The sequence below is a fragment of the Nannobrachium achirus genome (genome assembly GCF_963921795.1).
Source record: "Nannobrachium achirus genome assembly, chromosome: 4".
Classification (NCBI taxonomy): domain Eukaryota; kingdom Metazoa; phylum Chordata; class Actinopteri; order Myctophiformes; family Myctophidae; genus Nannobrachium; species Nannobrachium achirus.
In genome coordinates, this window is record NC_137813.1 from 65,395,308 (window position 1) to 65,419,046 (window position 23,739).

General features: G+C 44.2%; 2 protein-coding genes across 5 annotated transcripts in view; both read left to right on the forward strand.

Moving 5' to 3' along the window:
- Positions 1 to 253: 253 nt before the first annotated feature.
- Positions 254 to 23,739, forward strand: part of nfatc2ip (nuclear factor of activated T cells 2 interacting protein) — a 29,807-nt gene continuing 6,321 nt past the window's right edge. Inside the window, exons 1-10 of one of the 4 annotated variants that reach the window (XM_080723844.1) lie at positions 254 to 326; positions 4,494 to 4,598; positions 6,611 to 6,724; positions 9,155 to 9,268; positions 9,524 to 9,574; positions 11,641 to 11,754; positions 13,297 to 13,425; positions 13,747 to 13,807; positions 14,851 to 14,968; positions 15,904 to 15,993. In XM_080723844.1, the coding sequence (XP_080579970.1) occupies positions 4,494 to 4,598; positions 6,611 to 6,724; positions 9,155 to 9,268; positions 9,524 to 9,574; positions 11,641 to 11,754; positions 13,297 to 13,425; positions 13,747 to 13,807; positions 14,851 to 14,968; positions 15,904 to 15,993 (896 nt within the window). In that variant the 5' untranslated portion in view covers positions 254 to 326. Of the gene's footprint in view, positions 327 to 642; positions 704 to 4,493; positions 4,599 to 6,610; positions 6,725 to 9,154; positions 9,269 to 9,523; positions 9,575 to 11,640; positions 11,755 to 13,296; positions 13,426 to 13,746; positions 13,808 to 14,850; positions 14,969 to 15,903; positions 15,994 to 23,739 lie in introns of those variants that run through there. The other 3 variants (XM_080723843.1, XM_080723845.1, XM_080723846.1) reach the window with 3 other exon arrangements.
- On the forward strand, positions 17,692 to 20,229 carry LOC308284198 (type II inositol 1,4,5-trisphosphate 5-phosphatase-like; the record flags this gene model as incomplete). Its single annotated transcript, XM_080724746.1, has 1 exon — positions 17,692 to 20,229. The coding sequence occupies one exon, from the start codon at positions 17,692 to 17,694 to the stop codon at positions 20,227 to 20,229; it is 2,538 nt and encodes an 845-aa protein (XP_080580872.1).

The following is a 23,739-nucleotide window of genomic DNA, read 5'->3' on the forward strand; positions in this document are numbered from 1 at the left end:
TTACTTCTCTGTAACTTTGTAAATAACTGTAAACTGCTGTGCTACAACTGGACAACTGAATTTCCCCCTTGGGATAATAAAGGTCTATCTATCTATCTAGCTAAAAGGTTGTGGCGGCCTATATCAAACTGCCAGCAGAGGGCGCAATACACCAATGCTGTTTTATCTTCCGTCATTGAAACTTCTAAAGCAGTTCTCCCATAGAGTATAAAAGAGTTCTCCCCACCATGGAGTTGGAATTTTCCCTGTGAAGTGTGAACTGTGTCAGTGTCACAAACCGACATCATTCATTATATTATGTTTAATTTAAGCATCGTCGCACGAAGGTAAATATGTTTTTTTTTTTTATTAATTAAAAGTAGATTAAAATGAGCGCAACACGACATATCGGACTAGGCTCGCGCGTCACCTACTTTGACCAGACTTTGACCCGCAGAAAGCAGCTGTTTCTGTTCACCGTTCAGTGCTCAGATCCGGTGTAAAGCCCGCCCTACTGTATCCGGTCATTTCTACTCGCTCAACATGAACGCAGACGGACCGTTTTCGTATCCGGTCAAGACCGGATATGCAAATACCCAATGCGGATTCATCCCAAGTCTATTGTAACCCGGAAGTGAAACATAAGTAAATAACAAAGCTTTATAAACATCTCGCGCGGCGCCTTTATGACCTGCACGGGACACAAACCACAACTAACCTGACTGTGAGTCTTTATTTGTCATTAAATTGTTCTGTTTGTCTTATATTATTATTTTTTCAACGATATTTGTACAATAACGGAGGACATACTGTTATTCTATAGTTTGATATCATATGAAATAGACCACTTCCACTTTCCACAATGTATTGTGGACAACAGTGATTGATTCTCAGCCTTAATAACTACTATGGTTCACCATTGTATATCATTTTGTTATAGTTGGTGTGAACTGTAAACACTGCTATCCATATAGTGTAGCCTATGTACTGATTGGTTGATTGAAGAATTTATTAGCAGTTTGCAATAGAAAAAAAGAATGCTGCTGTCATGATGCTGTTGTCATGAAACAGTTTCATGACATCAGTACAAATCGCTGGTACAAGGTCAACTAATAGGAGATCCTAGAAAGCCTAGGCTTATTTCCACAGGAACATAGTATAGTTATAGTTTAGTTATAATGCTCAGTGTGTGAATGTGAATGGCCCTTAATTCATGTTTAAGGACCACAGTTTAATAGACCCCAGTTTTAATCGCTGGGACCCCAATAATCTACACACTATTTTAATTTTACATTTACACATGGTCCCTTTGGTTCTACAAAGCAATGGGACTCATCATGAGTCACATTTGACACTTTTTGGTTAAAGCTGCTAGTGATGTTCAGTTTTTTTTTTTTTTGCCTCAGACATTCAAAAATACAATAATATTACCAGAAACACACACCTAGCTAGCCACGAATGACCATAACAGGTCTGTGTACAAATGGAACCAAATGGACCCTTACAGGTCCATTTGGATGTATTTGGTATTTGGAGATCCTTGGCTTGCAAATAAAACATTTGAGAACTACTAGTAGCCGGACTCCTAATGTGCCATAGTTCTGAAGAGAAGCTGGGGACTTGACATTCTGGGTCATTATAATTGTGTAAAAAAGGAAATCAGACATTTGCCACGCACAGACAAAACGATTTTCACCACATTGTTAAAGATAACTTCTGATGAATCATTGCTAAGTATAGTGTTTGTTCAGTAGCCTAACTGCGGTCACCCCGTCTCTCCAGTCTCCACTGCTGTTTAATTAACAGAAGAGCAAATACATTTTCAGGCGGGAGTGTTCAATTTGTCTGCTCAATTTTTGGGTATCAAACAAAACATGCAGATACAGAAGATAAGTGACTTATCCTGTGTATAGGCCTACTGTACATGCATATGACTTCTGAAAATGTATTTTAAGAGCTGGAGATACAGACACACTTTGATGATAATGTATTGCGTTTTAGCCATTTTTAACGATGTTGATTTCAGTGCGTATGTCTTTTTAGACACAATAAGACACACCTGCCCATGAAAGATTGTGGTGCATCTTGGGAATTGGCTTATTGTGTCTAAAAAGACATATTATTTAGCCACTTGTCCGCATGCCCCAACCACTGAAATCAACATGTTAAAATGGCTAAAACAATGGTTACACCCCGCCATTCCGAAACACCGCCATTCCGAACATTGACTTCTAACCCTAACCCTTACCCTAACCCTAACCCTAACCCTACCCCTAACCCTAACCCTAACCCTAACCCTAACCCTGTTTCGGAATGGAGGTGTTTCGGAATGGCGGTCTGACACCAAAACAATAGAAAGCAGTAAATGAAAACATTTTAACACTCACTTAAACTCTATGGTGGTTTGTTTACTGTTGAGAGAGAAAACAATGTTGCACATTAAGTTAATCATCTGGGGACCCCCCAGAATAATTTGGGGACCCACAGGTTATAGATAGGTACAGCAGTTAAGGTTACAGGACAGTAAGAAAAAAAGAAAAGGACTGTTGTGTACAGCCGAGCGACAAAAACAAACAAGAAAGAAGAATCAACAATACAGGAGAATCTACCATACAGCAGCAATTAAGTTAAACATATACATAAAGTGTCAAACACAACACAAAAACAAAAAAGTAGTACTAACATTTCTGTAAAGGATTGTAATTTTAAGGGACATTTCTAAGCATATTGCAACCTCAAAGAACGTACTATGGTCCAGTCATTCAAACATTAGGAACTACTTCTCAACATAGTGCCAAAAAAATACACATATATCCACCTCTTTCCGCGGGAGTTTGCTGTAGGCGACTGGAGATTATTTCGACCACACTTCCGGTTTAACAGCAGACATACAAGCTCACGTCACGTCGCAGATGCAGCCTGTTGTGTGCTTGTAAATCACACTCGGCTGCGGCGCCGGAAGCTCGGTACAGCGTCTGCGCAATGCACTATGGGGCGTTGGAAACTCGTGGATACAGTATGCATAAGTGTTTACTGTTTGCACCAAGACAATAATAATAATGCTTAGCCTAAATAAAAGAAAAAGTGCAGAGCCAAAAAAAGTGTCCAAAAGTCTGTGCAAAAAATAAGCGACCAGTGTCGAGTCACAACAAAGAAAAAGAAAAAACGCAGATAGATGCCCCTCTCTGCAATACAGGAGGGGGGGGGGGAGTAATTTGGATGGCCCGGGATGGAAGTTTGGAACAATATCGTGGAGTTTTGTGCGCGTTGCAATCGCCCTTCCGAGCCTCGGTACAGCGTCTCCTCCGCCGTCATGGTGAGAACCAGTGGACCACAACACCATTAATGGCTAATTGCAGAACTGTATAATGACTTTACTGCTAAGTTAATAAAAATTTGTGTGCGATTATGATAGAACTACGAACTGCTCAAATGTATGTAGATCGGGTGCAGGCCGCATCCTAGAGAATGTCAGCTTCGTTAAAAAGTATAAAGAGCCAGCCATACTCCTTTTCGAATACAGATATTGTCTCTGTCAGTGGGTGGAAATGTCCACAAACTGTTACTTTTCACGATTCAAATTCAAGAACGGCAAAAGTAGCAGCTAGATCCCCAAGCTCAAAACACTTCTGTGTGACGCTGTAATGTGATCAAGTAGGGCAGAGGTGTCCAAACCTTTTTCAAAGAGGGCCACTTTAGAAAATATTAAAACACAATTGCGATCGGACCATAACAATGTCGCATACATACGCATTGCAACAATGCTACGCACCCACCAAAGAAAGAAAATACAATAAAATAGCCTTTTTTTGACCCCTTCAAAATGAGACAACAGGGAACAAGGAATCCTGACAATTTATAAAATATTCTTGTTTGATGGTGCTGGCGGGCCGTTTATAATACAATTTAGGAATGAATGAAGCTGCGGTCCGTATAAAATGTGTCCTCGGGCCGCATAAAGCATGTGCTTTAACCCATTTAGGCTAGGGATTATTGAATGCTTTAACTATTGAAATATAGCAGATATACAAGCTCACAGCGCAAAGCTCTGAGCTCACAGCGCAGCACTGGTGCCCCGCTGTGAGCTTTTAGATCTGCTATTTTTGAAAAAAGTCGTGAAAATGGGTGCAAATCTTTGAATATGTATTTTTAAAGCGAACGTTGGTAACTTAAATTTTGCTTCTGGGTGGTCCCTGGAACGAAATATTTTGAGATGGGGGTCCGTGGCCAAATAGCTATCATTTTGGAGGTCCTTCACATGAAAAAGTTTGAGAACCACTGACATAGTAGTCTCTCAAGAACAGACTAAATGAGCTCCAGTTAAGTGAAAATTACCTTTTCTTTGATGATGGCTAGCCAGATTGCTGACATTGAAACATAGGTTTAAAAAAAAATAAAAAATAGCAGATCTACAAGCTATATCTGCTATTTTTCAATAGTTGAAGCATGAAACAAATAATACACAATAATGTGTACCCGGTCTAAATGGGTTTACTCTTTTCTCACTCTCTCAGATGTCTGACAGTGACAGCGACGTGGAGTTCGTCCCAGTGAGAGGAACCCCAGCCAAACGCCGCTCTCCTCGTAGTATTAACCGGGTGCCTATATATACAGACCAGGTAAAGGCTCTGCTCAACAGCTAAAAGAAAGCTTTTGGAGTGGAAAGGCATTAGGCAGACTCAGTGGCGGCTGGTACATTCTTCTCCAGGGGGGGGTCGCTAGCCACACTATAAAAAATATAAATAAACTCAAGCAAACATGCACCAAGCCTAAGGTATCATCACTGCATAACTCCCAATTAATTAATTGTATTACTGCTATCTGATAAATACATGATGATGACATTCAATGGAAGGCTTTTCTTTTGTAAATAAAATACAGAGTACACACATAATGCATACATCATAATAAATAAAATGTGCCTTCATAACCTGAGACAGAAAACTAACCCTCAAACCCATGACTCTATCACCTTATGGCTTAACCTTTACTCGGTGGTGGAAAAACAATCAGGCCTACTGCAATGTAGAAATACTCTGTTACAAGTAGAAGTCTTGTATTAAAAATGTACTTCAAAATAACAAAAGTATTGGTACCAAAACAATACTGTATCATTCAAACGTTCCAAACCGCATGTATATCTGTTCAGACCTTCAGAAAGAAAGAGTTATCGCGCGTCAAACATCACCGATCTGCAAGCACAGTTGTGGGCTTGTAAATCGCCGATACGGCGACATCGTCGTTCGTCGAAGCATAACTCAGTATAGACATAACAGGCATAGAAGGAGGACGGGAAGCTCACCAGTTGGAATGAGCAGCAGCCAGTGCAGTACGTTCTCTATGTCTACATATACAGTATCAATGCTTTCATTGCTCTGTGCTCTATAACAGGGGTTCCAAACCTTTTTGTCTCAGGGCACCCCATTTTTTAATCCAAGGCACCCCTACATTATAATTTTTGCATCGCGAGGCGTTGTGTGCTTGTAGATCTGCTGTTTTCACTAGTTTTGTGTGACAGTCTTGTATGATGAAGCAGGGCTTTGCTTTACCAAAAGACGTACACATTTAAAATTTGGAGATACTAGGTTTCTGCCCGACAGTGACGATATTTCAGTGATTATGTTGCGAGGAAAACATTGAGATAATAGCCATTTTGGTTAGAACTGACTGAAAACAGCTTTGTACTTCAAGTTTAAAATGACACTAATTCTTTTTTCAAGTGTCAAATTATCTCGCGGCACCCCTGGACTGCCGTCGCGGCACCCCAGGGTGCCCCGTCACCCACTTTGAAAACCCCTGCTGTAGGGAACATTCATTCAATGGTTATAAACAGCATTGCAATTGAGGACTTTTTTTTTTTTGTTCTTCTTTTTTCTGGGGCCAGGCGTAAAACAATTTCTCGCTGACTGAGTCCATATTGTTGACGTGCTTGTACTGTAGGGCTGGGCCATATGGACTAAATCAGTGGTCTTCAATGTTTTCCAGCCCCAGGACCCCCTACCTGAGAGACAGATGAAGCAGGGACCCCCTACTACATAATTGTATAAAACTGTTACTGCAGATTAAATTTGTCATAGATTTCATAGATTGTTGGATTCATATCAACTCATTGCCTGCCACGTGACGAGTTTGACGGTAGTTCATTATGACCAAATAATTGCGATCATGTCAGATAATTGCGATTAGGCGATTATGTAATAATGGTGACATGCCTAGCGACACGTTGTGAGCTTGTACGTCTGCTATAGAGCAGTGAAGTCACTATGGAAAATAACATTGAGTCATCTTAAAATTGTCTCATATACAATAAGCATTGTGGTCCAAAAATAAACAAACGGTTTGCACGATATTGTCGCGGAGGAGGCTCTGTATGGTTTATGATAGTCATTCACTCATATTTGATAAAGCCTGTTTCTAGCGAAAATGTAACTATTTCGGCGATATGAAAAAAGTCTATGGGAATTCAGAATGGGGGAAAAAAAACATGAACCAGGTAGGATGGGTAAATGGCGTCAGACTTCACTGCTCTATTATCGATGCACGGCACCATCATGCGATAAAGCATCTCTTTACTCTCTCTCTCTCTCTCTCTCTCTCTCTCTCTCTCTCTCTCTCTCACTCTCACTCTCAGATATCTGACAGTGACGAGGAGGTGGTCCCAGTGAGAAGAACCCCAGTCAAACGCCGCAGTCGTGGTGGTGTTGACCCGGTGCCCGTATCAAACTCTCTTAACACTTCACAAAAGGTACAGTTATAACCAGGGTTCCCACGGTCATGACATTCCTGGAAATATTTTGAAATTTGAAAAATATTTTTCCAGTACTGGAAAGGTTTTGGAATTGATCAAGGGTCCTGGAAAAAATAGCTGTGCATTGTCTTTGGTTATTGATTTTGTTAATACCTCTGAAATGACAAATTTAACATTGGCCAAATTGTCAAATATTAGAGGCAAAAATTGTGAAAATAGCAGATCAACATGCTCACAACGCCTCGCAACGCGAGTCGTTGTGAGCATGTAGATCGGCTATTTTCACAACAGAACCGTGTTATACAAAATTCCTCAACTCGTGCTCGTCAGCGTCCCCAGTTCAAATATGATTATTTCGGGGGTCACGGCCTGAAAAGGTTGAGAACCACTGGCATACACTACCTGTCTTTGGGCATTGCACATAGGAGTAAGCGACTTGTTAATGTGCTGAATTATTGTTATATAGTTCTGGAAATTGGGTTAAATATTCTGGAAAAGTTTTGGAAATTTTTGGGAAATTAATTGGTAGAAATGCGTGGGAACCCTGTATACAATAATGCTAAAATGATAACACAAAAAGCCCTGAGCGCTTACTATACAAGATATAATCAATATTAGGAGCAGTAAAAGTATATTTACAGGAAACTGTGGGTGGGTCATTTCTTTTGTCTAGGTCCAGTAGTTGCAAATTGCATACATGTGATCTTTTATGGGGGTTTTGAGGGAGGGTAGGGAGTGACTCTTTTTGACGGCTGCTGGTAAGGGCATTCCACATGTTAGCATAACAGTAGAATGAATTCATGCCTAGGGCTGTCACGATTATGACATTTTACATGGCGATTCATTGTCACTCAAATAATTGCGATTAACGATTTAATTGTGTATTTTTCGTTGGCAATTACATTTCAGTTTGGCTTGTAGGCTTTGAAGTTGCACATGGTAGATATGACACATAACCTAAATATACCAAGACATGTCTGACATATTTGACAACTTTACACTTAAAAAAGAACATTGATAGTGGAAATAGCCGATCTACAAGCTCACAATGCGTCGCGACGCGTTGTGAGCTTGTAGATCTGCTATTTCTACTACTTTTTGAAAGTGTTTGAAACTACATTAACTCATACCCTGCCAAAAAAGACGTTTTCTATAATAAAAACGTCTTTTTAACTATGGACCTCCCTGCCAGACGTCTTCTGGACGTCTTTTTTTTGGACCTCCAACAGTGTACTAGCCATGATCGCGATCGCGAAATTGCATGTTTAACCCCCATACCAACCCCATCTTTCAAACATGGCAGCCATGTTTGTTTACATTTGAAGAAAACATAAGGGCTGCCTTCTCCTGAATGCCTGAACGGATTTCCAAGCGGATTTTTATTGTTTGAAAGCTGTGAAAAGCATGCACATGCATAGTGCATGATCTGTGCACGAATGTGTGCACCAGCGTGCACACTATTTTTTTAACCCTTTGTTGGCGAACCGGCAATATAAGAGGTCCCACTTTAAATATGGCACTGAAGAAGTTAACATGTCTCAACGACTATGACGATTATGCAAAACTATTGCGATTACCCAAAATAACTGTGATTATTACGATTATGTATTATGTAATAATTGTGACGGCCCTATTCATGCCCATGTTTGTGACAAATCTGCTGGGGGAATGGGATGAGGGGAGCTCCCTTTGGTGTTGGATTTGGTGCTCACAACGTGTCCTTCACATGGAAAGGTTTGAGCACCACTGACACACAGTTTAACTCTTTTTGCGCCGATCCCGAACTAGTTCGGCTTTATTTCTGCCTTTTTATCGTCCGGGGTGCGGATCCCGAACTAGTTCGGCTTTTTATATAAAATTATTTAAACACCCAGAGGCCTTACCTTAAATTTTCGAGCCGGCCGCCGGCCGCGATTTGTTTACATCGGCCCGCGAGAGCGTCGCGCCGCCCATATTTGCCGTCCACTCCAATGCAATCCAGGATCTTTGGAGCTCATTTTCTCTGTTCTATGCCTTTCTATGAGCGGCGCAAGGTTTAATCACGGCTAAATCGCCGAAAATTGGGCTTCTAAAATGAGTGGTAGCCAATAGCTAACTTCAAGCTAACTTCATCCTGTTCCTGTTCATGACACAAAGGAAAGTGTTCAGGCGCGTCATGGCTGCGCACGGCTTGTGCATATACAGCGTATGTCTATGGTGGATTCTCTGGCCACTGGGCGCCCTCTAGTGGAGATTCTGGGCACTGGATGAGTTAAGGAAAAAAAAGGAAATATTGAAAGACTTGCACAAATGTTTCAGATTTTTCAAAAAGAGCAGATCTACAAGCTCACAGCACTCGGTCTGTTTGTGTCTGCCTGTTTCTATGGCCAGGTGGTGGTCACTGAGTCTGTACATCTCTCTCTCTCTCTCTCTCTCTCTCTCTCTCAGATATCTGACAGTGACGAGGAGCTTGTCCCAGTGAGAAGAACCCCAGCCAAACGCCGCAGTCGTCGTGGTGTTGACCCGGTGCCTGTATCAAACTCTCTTAACACTTCACAAAAGGTACAGTTATACAGCTCCCTTTGGTGTTGCGTCCATGGGCGTTTCTAACTCATCGATACCTTTTTAGAGATTTTCCTCAATGAAGATCCGGATCCACTGATTCAGTCCGGGTCTTTCGTACTAATTCGGATGGCAAAATCAACAGAAAACTGTCAGAAAGCTCACAACGTGTCACTGGATGCGACATGTTGTGAGCTTGTGTGTCTGCTACCATCATGCGATAAAGCATGTGCTTTACTCTTTTCTCTCTCACAGATATCTGACAGTGACAGCGAAGAGGATTGTATAACTGTACCTTCACAAAAGGTACAGTTGTACAATAATGCTATACAAGATATCATCAACATTCTCTCTCTAGGTTGTCCTCGGACGAGCTTTCCATCGTCGCTTCCAGTCATCCCGGTTCTCCATACATCCGGCCAGTTCGTTGGTGCTTTGCGCTCCTGCGTCTTTCTTCAGTACATCCACATATGTTAGTGTGGGACGTCCTCGTGACCGGTGCCCATGTGTTGGTTCCCACAGCACCAGTTTACTGGCTGGCAGCTCCTGGTGTCTTTGGCAGTGTCCCGCAAGTCTCATTCTCCTGGCTGCTATTTTATCGCTCACCCTTAATATTCCAGCATACAGATTCTTGTTGGTGACATGCGTACTCTTGCTGATGTTGAGCACACTACACGTAACATTCTGGTGTAGCACCAGTCTAGAGACTTCTGCAGAGTTGGCTTCAGGGTCCAGCATGCACTGCCATATAGGAGAACAGACTCTACCGTCGCATAGAAGAAGCTGAGTTTGATTTGTCGGGGGAGGTTGGAGTTCCATACACTGGCCATTAGGGATGTTCCTAGCGACTAATTTCACTGACGTGTACACGACAATTTTGTAACCGAATACTCGGATAAACGAAAATTAATTGATGAATTTATTTATTGACATTAACACGCAGAAAATAGCCAAAATTGTGCACATTTCAATCTATTAGGCTAAACCTCATTTGAACAAGATATCAAGAGTATATGAAAGCCTTTTAATAATGTTTATACTATTGGAATCTGCTCCAAAATAATTAATTACATCACCAGTGGCAGTGAGTGAGAGACGTAACCCTAAGTAGGTCAATTACCAATTAACAGCGCAGCGCAGCTCAGCGCACCGCAGCTGGACTGACTGGCCTCGTCTCGTCTGGTGAAGCGACCTGTTCATCTCTGTTACGTTAAACAATTATTTATGGCATTCGCAGCCAACTTATGATTGAGACTACTTTCTCCATGTTCTCACCTCAAAATGGATTATTCTTCAGATGAGCGAATCACACTGATGCAGCAGGCAATAGCCTATACTCGAGCCGAGGTAACAAGCCGAGGTAACGGTGATTCACATCCAGTCGCCTTTATTGGATTTGATTTCTCCATCACATCACTCAGACAAACTTTACATCGTAGCAAGTTTTAACAGTAATGAATGATGAATGATGCTGCAGCTGCTCAATCACTCAATGTAGGCCTATACTCATGTTTAAGCAGCAGAAAGACAGACAGACAGACAGCTGCTGCTGCTGCTGCCGCTGAATGCTGCTGTCAGCGTGGTGCACCCGCTCTGGGTCATTGTGACCACTTATACCAGTGTGACAGTCAGGCTCCGCAAATCACCCATGGTAATTCTTAAGTTGCTTATTTTACTTATTAAAGCAAACTTGTATTATTAAGAAATGACATTAATATGGGTGCAAGATGCAAATTTTGAATAAAGTTCATATCTCAACAATTAAAAATATATTTAATAGATTAAACGAATTTTATTTACAAACCGAATAGTGGGATCAGCCCCGTGTAATCGGATAATCGAATAATCGCGCACATCCCTACTGGCCATGCCATTCAGGGCCATCCATGCAATTGCCTTCCTATTATTGGGAGCAGTAAAAAATATTTTATACTTTAGCTATTGAAACATAGCAGATCTACAAGCTCACAGCGCGGCACCGAGTGCCGTGCTGCGAGCTTGTAGATCTGCTATTTTTTAAAAGGCGTGAAAATGTGTGCAAATCTTTGAATATATGTATTTTTTGTACTAAAATTATGCTTCTGGGGGGTCCCAAGAACTAAATATTTTGAGATGGGGGTCCGTGGCCAAATACATATAATTTTGGGGGTTCTTCACATGAAAAGGTTTGAGCACCACTGACATAGAAACATAGTTAAGAAACAGAAAAACTAAAAAACTTAAATATTCAAAGACTTGCACAAATGTTCCCGATTTTTCAAAAATAGCAGATCTACAAGCTTGCGGTACGGCACTCGGTCTGTATGTGTCTGCCTGTTTCTATGGCCAGGTGGTGGTCACTGAGTCTGTACATCTCCCTCTCTCAATCACAGATATCTGACAGCGAGGAGGAGGTGGTCCCAGTGAGAAGAACCCCAACCAAACGCCGCAGTCGTCGTGTTATTGACCCGGTGCCCGTATCAAACTCTATTAACACTTCACAAAAGGTACAGGTACAACACAAAAAGCCCGGGGGGCTGATCTCCAATGTGGTCCTATGTGTTCAATTGACCAAGACATAATTATAAAGACATACTATTAGGGCTGCACAATGTATCGTTATCTCATCGTTATCGAGATATGACCATGCACATCAGTATCGCGAAAGGCAACGATAATGTGATATATCGCCCTGGGCAATATATCGTCCATATCGTTGTCCACATCGCCTATATCGTTGCCCATATCATTGCCTTTTGCTACACTTATATCAAAATAACAAGTGTGGGAACCCAATAGCACTTAAAATCAAGAGTGCTATTGACTTATTATGCTTAGTTTTCATTCACTATTGCAACAATTAAAATATTGAATATGAAATGTGTATAGTAATATTGTATGTCGATGTCGAAATATTTGGCATAAATATCGAGATATGAAATTTGGTCCATATCATGCAGCCCTACATACTATACAAGAAATCATCAATATTAGGAGCAGTAGAAGCCAAGTAGATTAACCAAAAAAACAGTGGCTGGGAAATTTCTTTTGGCAAGCTAGAAGACTTGTCTAGGTCCAGTAGTTATATCAGACTGGTGCTCTCTTATGGTGATTTTGAGGTAGGGTAGGGAGTGACGCTTGGACTGTGGGATGGGACGATAATCGTTATTATCCTTTATCGCGATTAAAAACATTCACACTAATCGTAACCTGGATATGTAATTTATCATGAAATTGTCCTCTGTCATGCACTGGGATCAATTCACCTTTTATTTGCCAAGCTGCATATCTGGTACCACTTAAACCCTCTATAATTGGTAAAAACAAACCTGTAAATAATGTACTTGATACAGTCTTTTTTTCCCCACTCTCTACCATATCTCTTTGCCAAAAATAGCCGATCTACAAGTTGCGTTGCGACACAATGTGAGCTTGTAGATTGTCTATGTTTGGCAAACATTCTGTACCAGAATAATGGACGTTGGGGATATTTTGATCATCTCGATAATCGTAAATCGCCATTATTTTGGTCACAATAATCGCAACATGAAATGTGCCATCCCTAGTTGGACATTGGCATAACCCTAGGTATAACTTATCATCTCCCCAAAGGGGGCTTGAGCCCCTGCCCTTTTAACCGTCTGTAAAAAGTGCCCTCTCCAGACCATGAATGCAGTTTTTACTATAGTGAAAGAAATGTAAAATGCCCCTCTTTCCATGCCATACCTGAAGGCAAAATTCAGAAGAGAGAATGGCCTCGTCCAAACTCTTCCTGCGTCATACTGTATGTTGAAGGAATTGCCCTCTCTGTGTAGAAATCTGTCACGCCACATCTCTAGAATTAACTCGATTATGCTTAGTTCAGTGTGGTATCACATGCTGAAAATAGCCGACCTCCGAGCTCACAACGCGTCGAGCTCACAACGCGTCGCAGCGCGACACGTCGTGAGCTCGGAGGTCTGCTATTTTCAATATTTCCACCCAAAGGCCCTTTTAGGAATTTCAGCCCCTGCCTCTCTAACATTCTCTGCACGTCCCTGCCCTCATAGATGCCTGTCAGCGATGTGGAGGTCAACAGCGACAGCGACGCGGAGGCGGCGCCAGTGATCGCCCCGCCCAAGCGGCGCCGCATGATTGACCCTTCAGCCATCGCCCCGGTGCCCATATATTCCAACAAGGTACTGTAAAACACGTGTGGGTACGGGATGCATTTGTGGTCAGGGTCACGGACCAATTTGTATGGGTCACGACTAGGGCTGTCACGATTATGTGAGCTTGTATATCTGCTATTTTTCAATAGTTAAAGCATTCAATAATTATAGGCATAAATGGGTTAAAAGAACTACCCAAAGTAAATATCAAGGCTGTTTTGTTTGCTGGACGCTAGGGCAGGCCTAGAACGCTCAGTATTCCTGAGCGACTAACTGAGTCCCTATAATACCTGATTTAATGTTTTTAATGCGTGTCAAAGTCTTACAGTAGACTGTTCTCACCTCCAGGTGTTCAGCTGCTTGAATCTCAATAAGATGCCCGCTACGCTGGTTAAGAACGACACTACAGGTAAGGATTTCATCAACACAAACAAAACGTGTGTCTACAAAAGTCGAAAGCAGCACGGCACTAAGTGTCGGGCTGTGAGCTTGCCTTGTATATCTGCTTTTTTTCTGAGAACTACTGTTTGAAACCACTGTTCTAAATCCTAAGTACTCAAACTTCTGAATTTGTTAGAAAAATGTCAAGGGGCCGCGGGCCAGTTGATAAAATGACATTACTTGATAACTTCTCTCTTTCATTTGCTTTATTTCCACATCACTTAAGACAAGTGCAATGTGCATTGTTTATGGCTTGGAATTCCATTTATATTCTGTCAATTACATCATTTATAATCAAAGTAATTTGCTGAATCTTCTTGTAGTAGATGGAATAGTGAAGACACGGTTTCAGTTGTAATCATAAGCTTCTGTTTATTGCTTCAGTCAAACACACCGGCTCCGTGCGCGCGCCAACTGCTTGTACACTTCCTGCAGTAGGTGGATCCCTGCTGGCTACCTTGTGCCCTAGTCTGGTGTACTGTGCCCCCTCTTGCCCAGAGCCCGCAATAACAGTCCTCAATATAGTAACACACACAACATAACATTTCTTTCTCTTTTTAATAAATCGGCAAGAATCTGCGATTTCAATGCCCACTTTAAAGATGTTTTGGCCATTATCTCTGGAATGGATATAATTTCAAGATATGAGTATTTGAATTGGCCAGACTAGCAATAGAATACAACAGAACTTCAGAAGATACTTCTATAATGGATTGGCGTATGTGCTTGTAGATCAGCTGTTTTCACTAGTTTTGTGCGACAGTCTTGTATGATGAAGCAGGGCTTTGCTTTAGCAAAAGACGTACACATTTGAAACTTGGAGATAACGAGGTTTCTGCCCGACAGTGGCGATATTTTAGTGATTATGTTGCGAGGAAAACGTTGAGATAATAGCCATTTTGGCTAGAACTGACTGAAAATAACTTTGTACTTCAAGTTTAAAATGATACTAAATATGTTTTCAAATGTTTTAAATGGGTTGATGTGTTGTTGGTTGAACCCTGTGTCCAGCTGCCGTGGCCAAGTGTGCTGATGCGGCGGTGCTGCCCGTGCCCACGGCCCAGGGGGACAGCTCCGTCTACCTCACAGACTCTGAGGACGAGGAGCCGCAGAAAGTCACCGCCCAACCGTGAGTACAGTTTATCTTCTCAATACCACGGAGCCTCATCCTGACTAGGTCTGTCACCATTAATACGTAATAATATGTAATCGTCTAATCACATTTATTTGACATAATCGCAATTATATTTTTCATAATCATCATAATCGATTCCACATTGAAAAATGTTTGTGTATTTTCAAACATGTTCAGAAAATAGTGGAAATGGCATATCTACAAGACGCGTTGTGAGCTTGTAGATCGGCTATTTCCACTATCAATGTTCTTTTTTTAAGTATCAAGTTGTCAAATATTTCAGTAATTTCTTTGTATATTTAGGTTATGTGTCATATCGGCCATGTGCAACTTCAAAGCCTAAAAGCCAAACATAAATGTAATTGTCAACGACAAAAACACAATTAAATCATTAATCGCAATTATATGAGTGACAATTCATCGTCCTGTAAAATGTCATAATCGTGACGGCCCTAACCCTGACTAGAGCTGTCACGATAACACATTTAAATTGACGCTTAATTGTCACACAAACAATGGCGATTAACGATTTAATTGTGTTTTTGTCGTTGAAGACTGGAACATAATGAATACATACTTGATTTAGGCTTCATAATCACGAACTGCACAGGGCAGATTACTGACCTATTTGATTTTAAATAGCAGAAATAGCAGTTCAACCATACAAAAGTGTCTCACAAAGTGTTGTGAAAATAGCCTATCGTGGCCCATTGTGAGTTTGTTTTTTCTATCTTTTAAAATAATAACAAAGAAAACTATATACATTTATATAACAAGCATATACAGTATTAACCACAGACAATGTTCAGCCTAACTGGTTTCTTTGAAGGCATGAAGAGTATTAAGCTAACACTAATTTGTCAGCATCTCTCTCTCTCTCTCTCTCTCTCTCTCTCTCTCTCTCTCTCTCTCTCTCTCTGGTTTTGCAGGGTAAACACTATCATCCACTCCCCCTCTCCACCACCGCCCATAGGCAGTCCCGCTACACGCTCCACACGGGCCAGCCGGCGGAAGGTTAGGTGAGTTGGAGTTCCTCCGTTCTGCTGGAGTTCATTCTTGTGGACATTTCTAGTGATCAAGGACAGGCTTGACACTCTGCACACACACATGCCAGAGCTGCACAATATGGATTCAATATGTCATACTTTGATATTTATGTCAAATATCTCGGTAGGTTTGCCATTAACACGTGGGCTGCCATTGTTTTGGTAATTCTATGTGCTGTAGCTCAGGGGTTCCCAAACGTTTTTTGTCTCAGGGCACCCCATGAATAATCCGAGGCACACCTACATTATAATTTTCACTCCCAGCACCTTATATTTATAGCATATCGTCGTTGTCGGGTGGAAACCTTATGTCCAAAACCGTTCGTTTTGTATTTATCATCTATAAAATTTACAAAACTAGTGAAAACAGATTTAAAAGCACACAATGCCTCGCATCGCGAGGCGTTGTGTACTGGTCTACAGTACTTGTAGACCAGCTGTTTTTACTAGTTTACTAGTTTTACTAGTTTTGTGCGACAGTCTTGTATGATGAAGCAGGGCTTTGCTTTAGCAAAATACGTACACATTTGAAACTTGGAGATACGAGGTTTCTGCCTGACAGTGACGATATTTTAGTGATTATGTTGCGAGGAAAACGTTGAGATAAGAGCCATTTTGGTAGGAACTGACTGAAAATATCTTTGTACTTCAAGTTTAAAATGATACTAAACATTTTTTAGTATCACCCACTTTGAAAACCCCTGGTATAGAGAATCACAGGCCTCACATCCAAAAGCTGAAGGTCATTGCGACCATCAGGGCGCAGTTACTATGAAAACGTCAACCGGTCGCCCGTCACTCCGTCACGCTACCGTCGCGCTAGGCTGTGGCTTTGACACACAGCTCAGCTGCGAACGCTGCTGCACCTCTGTCAGCTGGGCCGCTCGGCACTGATTGCTGCCGCCTCGCCACACACACACACACACACACGCACTCTCAGCTCCGCCTCCAACACCGTATAAGAAAGCAGAAACACAGCCCTTACAGAGGCAGATAGGCACACAACTTTTTTTTTTCCGACCACATGAACGGACTTAGGTCAAGGGTACTTAGGAGCCGCATGGCGGCGATCCGATTTTGGATTGTTTTTATAAAGTCAAAATAAATTCTCTGGTTTCTTAGGTGGGGCAGTCTGGACCAAGTAACAGCTTTTACTCTGGATTCTCAGGTTGTGGCAGTAAATGAGTTTAATACACTAGTTGTTAATTTTGAAACCTAAGTTTACAAACAGCCAGCTAACCCTCCACATACTGTATTACATTCTAATTAACATAATTAATTAAATCATGTAGTACCTATTTACATTTTGTGCAAATTATTATTTTTATCTTTTTTTTTTTTTTTTTTTTTTTTTTTTACTTTTTTTTAATTCATCGTCCATCGTCCTGCCGTGCCTCCATATTTGGGCACAACTGACGTCATCGGTATTGTCATAACATGACCCAGTCCAAACTCCCCTATTGGCTCCCCTAATGCCCAAGGAATAAAAAGAGTCGCGGCAGGCGTGCGGCTGTGAGGAACTTCGAGAGAAAACTGCTTTGTCTTTGCGGAGGTCGGTCATTCACACCAGGCGTGGTAAACTACAGGCGATGTTTGTCTGATGATGACACAAAGGGCCGTCTATTTCCCCACTTCCCCGCACGCAGGCTTGTTGTGTGCAACCGCAGGAGGATGGCCACCGCCGCGTCACTCGAGGACATCATTCCGATATCCTACGAAGCTATTGTGGAAGAATCAGAGTCGGATGAACTAGAGATCGCGGGTGACAGCGACGGCTTCCGGGAGGAGGAGCTAGCGCACAGACTCGGCGTAGTCAGCCGGGCCTGGAGTGATGTCTGCAAGTCCCCGTCGCAGCCGCCGATGTTTGAGTGGCTCAAACAGGCCCTCGCTCCCCTCGGGGCGACTCTGACCAAGATCAACAAGCACCGGAAAACGGGAAGCCCATCGAGGACGGACAAAAGGGAGTCGCTAAAGGAGCACGTCGTCGCCGCCGACAGCGGAGCAAAGCAGCCCAGTCCGGAGAGCTCGGGCAAAGGGAGTCCTGAAAGCAGGGGAAACGCGGTGCGCTCGTCCGGCCACGCGGCGTCGGGCCGCACACCGTCCAGCCTTGCGCCGGCGGCCAGCCACACGCCGGCCAGCAACACGTCGTCTAAAGCCCAAATGCTAGGCATTCCACGGTTTAGCAGCTTTCGCAACAGCCTCATAAAGTGCGAGCTGCAGAAGAAAGAAGAGAGCTACACGTACCTGGACAACTTCAGTTTCTTCCTTGGTACGTACAATGTGAACGGCCAGTCGCCGAGGGAAAGCCTCCGCCCTTGGCTCGGCTGCAGCCCTGTCCCCCCCGACATGTACGGCATCGGTTTCCAGGAGCTGGACCTGAGCAAGGCGGCTTTCTTTTTCAACGACACGCCGCGAGAGCCTGAGTGGATGACGGCGGTATTCGAGGCTTTACACCCGGAAGCCAAGTATGTTTTAGTGAAGCTGGTGCGCCTGGTCGGCATGATGCTGCTCTTCTATGCGAAGAAAGAACACGCCAAGTTCATCTCTGAAGTGGAGGCCGAGTCCGTGGGCACCGGCATCATGGGAAGAATGGGGAACAAGGGAGCGGTGGCGATACACTTTCGCTTTCACAACTCCAACATCTGTGTGGTCAACTCACACCTATCGGCCCACATCGAGTGCGAGAGACGCAACCAAGACTACAAGGACATCTGCAGCCGTCTCCAGTTTCACCCCCTGGACCCCACGCGGGGTCCCCTCTCCATCATGAAGCACAACGTGGTGCTGTGGGTCGGGGACCTCAACTACAGAATCAGTGACCTCGATGTCCAACACGTGAAGAATCTAATCACCAAGAAGGACTTTGAAACGCTACATAACTATGACCAGCTGAAGAGGCAGATCAACGAGGAGGCCGCGTTCAGCGGCTTCGCGGAGGGTGCAATCGACTTCCAGCCCACCTACAAATACAACACGGGCTCTGACCAGTGGGACACGAGCGAGAAATGTCGAGTGCCCGCCTGGTGCGATCGGATCCTGTGGCGGGGGAAGAACATCAGACAACTGCAGTACCAGAGCCACATGACCCTGAAAGTCAGCGATCACAAGCCAGTCAGCTCCCTGCTCGAGATCGGGATCAAGGTAGTGGACGAAGAGGCCCACAAGAAGACCTTTGAAGAGATCGTACGCGCCATCGACAAGATGGAGGCGGAGTGCACTCCGTCCTTGACCGTGTCCAAGCAAGAGTTCCACTTCAAGGACGTGAGATACATGCAGCACCAGGTGGACACGCTGAGATTGTACAACAACGGGCAGGTCCCGTGTCAGTTTGAGTTCATCCCGAAGCTAGACGAGCCCGCCTACTGCAAGCCCTGGCTCACTGCCACGCCGCACAAGGGCTTCATCGCTCAGGGCGCTCGCATGGACGTCGACCTGGAGGTCTTCGTCAACCGGTCGACGGCTCCCGAGCTCAACTCTGGCCGGCAGGAGATCCAAGACGTCCTGGTGCTCCACCTGGAGAGGGGACAGGACTACTTCGTCTCCGTGTCCGGCAACTACCTGCCCAGCTGCTACGGCAGCCCCATCCACACGCTGTGCCAGCTGACGGAGCCCATCCAGCGCGTGCCTCGGGAGACCATCCGCGAACTGAGCGAGTCGGCGGCGGCGGCAGTGTACGGGAGCGCCGCGGTCACCGACAAGCCTCCGGACATTCCCAGGGAACTCAGGACGATGGTGGACCGCTTGCTTCGCAGCGCCCTCAACCAGGAGGACCTCTTTCAGCAGCCGGGGCTCCGCCGGGAGTTTCGGGAGATAAGGGATAGCCTCGACACGGGCGCGCCTGACTCTCTCCCCGGCAGCAACCACTCGGTAGCCGAGGCCTTGCTTCTCTTCCTGGACGCCCTCCCGGAGCCTGTGGTGCCCTACTCTTTCTACCGGCAGTGCCTGGAGTGCTGCTCTAATGTCAGCGAGTGCAGGAAGGTCGTCTCCGCGTTGCCTCGGTCCCATAGGAACGTGTTCAGCTATCTGGCCGCCTTTCTCCGCAAGCTGCTGAGAAACTCTGCGTTCAATCGGCTCGACGCCAACATTCTGGCCGCCATATTTGCTCCTCTGCTTCTGCGGTCCCCTACCAGGCAGGACCTGGCGGAGAAGAGGAAGACCCTGGAGTTCTTTCAGCACTTCTTGATTGAGGATCCCACTTCACCGCCATGAAGAGTGGCGACTAACCCGTACACACGTGTAAAGAATCGGACTTGTGTTCTTCTATGTTCCTAGATGGGTCTCTGTATGGCATAGTCGAGTTGACAAGGAGGCCCATCCTCTTTTTTCGGCAGCTAAGTAAGCTTTAAATATCATTCCAACGCAGACTGCTTTGTCCGAGTCCAGTCCGTATCGTACGATGGGTCCCGTAGAAGTGCATGGCTGGCGGCATCCTGGAAGCAGGAGTGGGAGTATGCTGGGCCCTCCTGTATCCACCGCTACATCTGGGACCCGGGAGTTGGCGTGGAAGGAGAGGACCACGCCAGCAATGGACCCTATATTGAACCGCCTGTGCACTGGAGTCGGCTGCTTCAAATCAGCGATGAAGAAGTGGGGCTTGGCAGACAGTGCAACATGCCAAGCCACCTTCGGACCACCTTCGGAGGCCGACTTCCAAGTGGGACCAGAGACAAGGGCGTGGCTACACAATACTCAGTTGGACATTAAGAGGATGATACACGAAAGAAGAAGGTACGATTCGGTATGCTCATGAAGCCGAACAATGTTAAATCCTTGTCTATTCATGTCAATGCTGCTCAACAGCACCGCTCGGTGGTTGCAGCTGTTGTTGCCGTGCTCATACATATGGACGTGAAGAACGTGCTCATAATGGACAAACACACTCTGTCAAATGTTGGGAGCGGCAGGCACAAAAAACCCTCTATCGTCACATTTTCTTTGGAGAAATCCCTGGATCGATCTGTACAATAAGCTGACACAAGAGAAGGGACTTCTTGACTTGACTCCTGTCTAAATGTCATTTACCAGTGGCGTCCCATGAAGGATTCATATTATCAGTGGGTGTTTGACATTGAAATCTACCGTCCGGTTTGACCAGTGGGTGATTTTCCCTGCCCTGCTTGGCGTAGTCAGACGGGGATTAAATGTAATCTTAAACCAGCAACCATGCACTAGACCAGGCATGGGCAACTTTGATGATGGTGAGGGCCACTCCCACTATATTTCCACCTTCACTCCAGAGGGCCACATTGCATATTCTACGTCCTACTTTGTCATTCTGGTATCGCATACAATAGAAGCAAACATAGCAGATCTACAAGCTCAAAACGCATCGCGCTGCGATGCGTTTTGAGCTTGTAGATCGGCTATTTTTACTTCTTTTGAATTGGAATCCTGAATTATTATTTTTGAGCGGTGGTCACAGCGCTCCTATACGTGGCCGTGTGTGTGGGTATGTCTGTCTCCGTCCGTCCGTCCGTGTCTGTCTGTCTGTATGTAGCCTACAGTACCTTTTATGACCACACATGTTAAGGGAGGGGCGCTGTTTTCAGGCCAGGCCAGGCCAGACACACACGCACACACACACACACACACACACACACACACAGGGGGGAAGGGGGGAGGGGGGTGGGGGGGGGAGAGGGTGGGTAAGAGGGTGCTGTTGAGACTAGCCTGGGGGGGGGGGGGGGGGGGGGTGACAGAATTCATAGATCTAGAACACATAGAATTCATAGATATAGAACACAGAATATGTACAGTACAGTACAGTTAGGTACAGTAAACCACCGCTCAGTTCACACGGGTGTGATTTTTTTATTTCTTATTTGGAATCATGTAACATTATGATTTAATTTCAAATGCATTTAGTAATACTCATATTAACTTTATGAACTTAAATACAAATACGTTGGACATAAAAAAGACTACTACTAGTCATTAAGCTACTAATTAAAATTTTGCATGTTTGGGATTGTAACAGCTGAAATCAATAATATAACAGTATTCCAATATTAACCTGCGGGCCGCATTAAGTGAAGGTGGGGGCCGCATGTGGCTCCCGGGCCGCCAGTTGCCCATGTATGAACTACCGGTAGACAAATGTTTTGTGTGTGCGTTGCCAGTAGACCAAGGAAGTCAACCCTTGAATATTTTTTTCACATTTTGTGAATTCACAATCTCACTGCTGTCGTGCTGTCCCTCCATATTTGGGCAAGAATGATGACATCAGAGCTCCACAGGATAGGCCAGTGGTTCTCAAACATTTTCATGTCAAGACCCCCATAATGACACTTATTAGCCCACGGAAAACATATGCCAAGAACCCCTTTAAGAGAAGATCTTTACGGCATTTTCAAGGACCCCCACTTTGACATGCATTAGGCTTCGGACCCCCATTCTGTCTCTGGGACCCCAATTTATAATTTAACTTGAGAGAGTACAAATGGAACGGTCATTTGGTTCTGTACACTCCCTGAAACTCCCTCGGGGACCCCTGGGGGGGCCCTGGACCCCACTTTGAGAACCACCTTTGTTAGACCACATGTTTTTGTTTCTGCATTAATTTCTGGATGGGGTCTTCAGGTTGCAAGACATCCACTGGAAGGTGTTGGCAAGTGAACACACACAGACAACACACACACCTACCTTGTACAGCCTGGCTCTACAGAAGGGCTTCTTTTAATAATAATAATAATAATAATGATGCATTTTATTTCTAACGAGCTTTACATTCTTGCTAATCTCAAAGTGGTACAGGGTTAAACGCATGGCATAAAAACAGCAAAACATCAATTACAGGGGACCCACTTTGGCTATACTAAACGGGTCAGCTTTAAAACTAAGCAACACAAAAAAAGGAATGAAAGGACAAGGCCCAGGAATAATTAAGAAGACACTTTGTTAAAAAGGTACGTTTTCAGTCCGGTTTTAAAATCATGAGGGGACTGTGGTGCTCTCAAGTGTTCGGATAGGTCGCCCATGGTGCGGAGGATGGTGTTGGAAGAGCGGAGGCTTCGAGTGGCTGGTTTTGGTTTGAGAAGTTCTTTGACTTTGAGGCATTCCATAGATGCACTGGTGTGTGAGGAGGGAAATCTTGTATTCAGTCCTGAAGGCAATGGGGAGCCAGTGAGGCGAACGGAGGATGGGTGTTATATGGTCATATTTTTTTTGTCTGTCTGTCTGTGTGTGTGTGTGTCTGTCCAGGGTCAATCTTGGACGGAAGTCACAGATCCACAAGGAAGCCATCTTGTTTGTTTATACGCTGTGCCTTTGTAGGAGGCGAGCTGTCTAGATATGACTCTGTGCTATCTCTCTCTATGTGTCTGTCTCTGCATCACCCCGTGACTAAACTCACAAACTGCCGCTGGTCAGCGATAGACCAAGGAAGTCACTTTTTATATACATGCATTACATTGTTTTAAATAATGGAAGTTAAAGGCTCACTATGTAACTGTCTTTTTAAATGAATACAATGTCATTTTCCAGTCTATCGATGAGTATGTTAAGCAAGGGATAACATCTCGCTCAGCAGTCATTATCGAGTGATAGGAGCCCGACAGGTTGATGTGCCACCGACGCGAAGCGTCGGTGGCATATCAACAAAGTATTTCAACAAAGTATTTCCTTGTTTACAGACGGCTGAAAGTGCGTCCCCCAGCGTAACACGGTCGCCTTGGAAAACAAGGAAGTGCTGGTCAAATAGAATCCATTTTCTGTTACTGC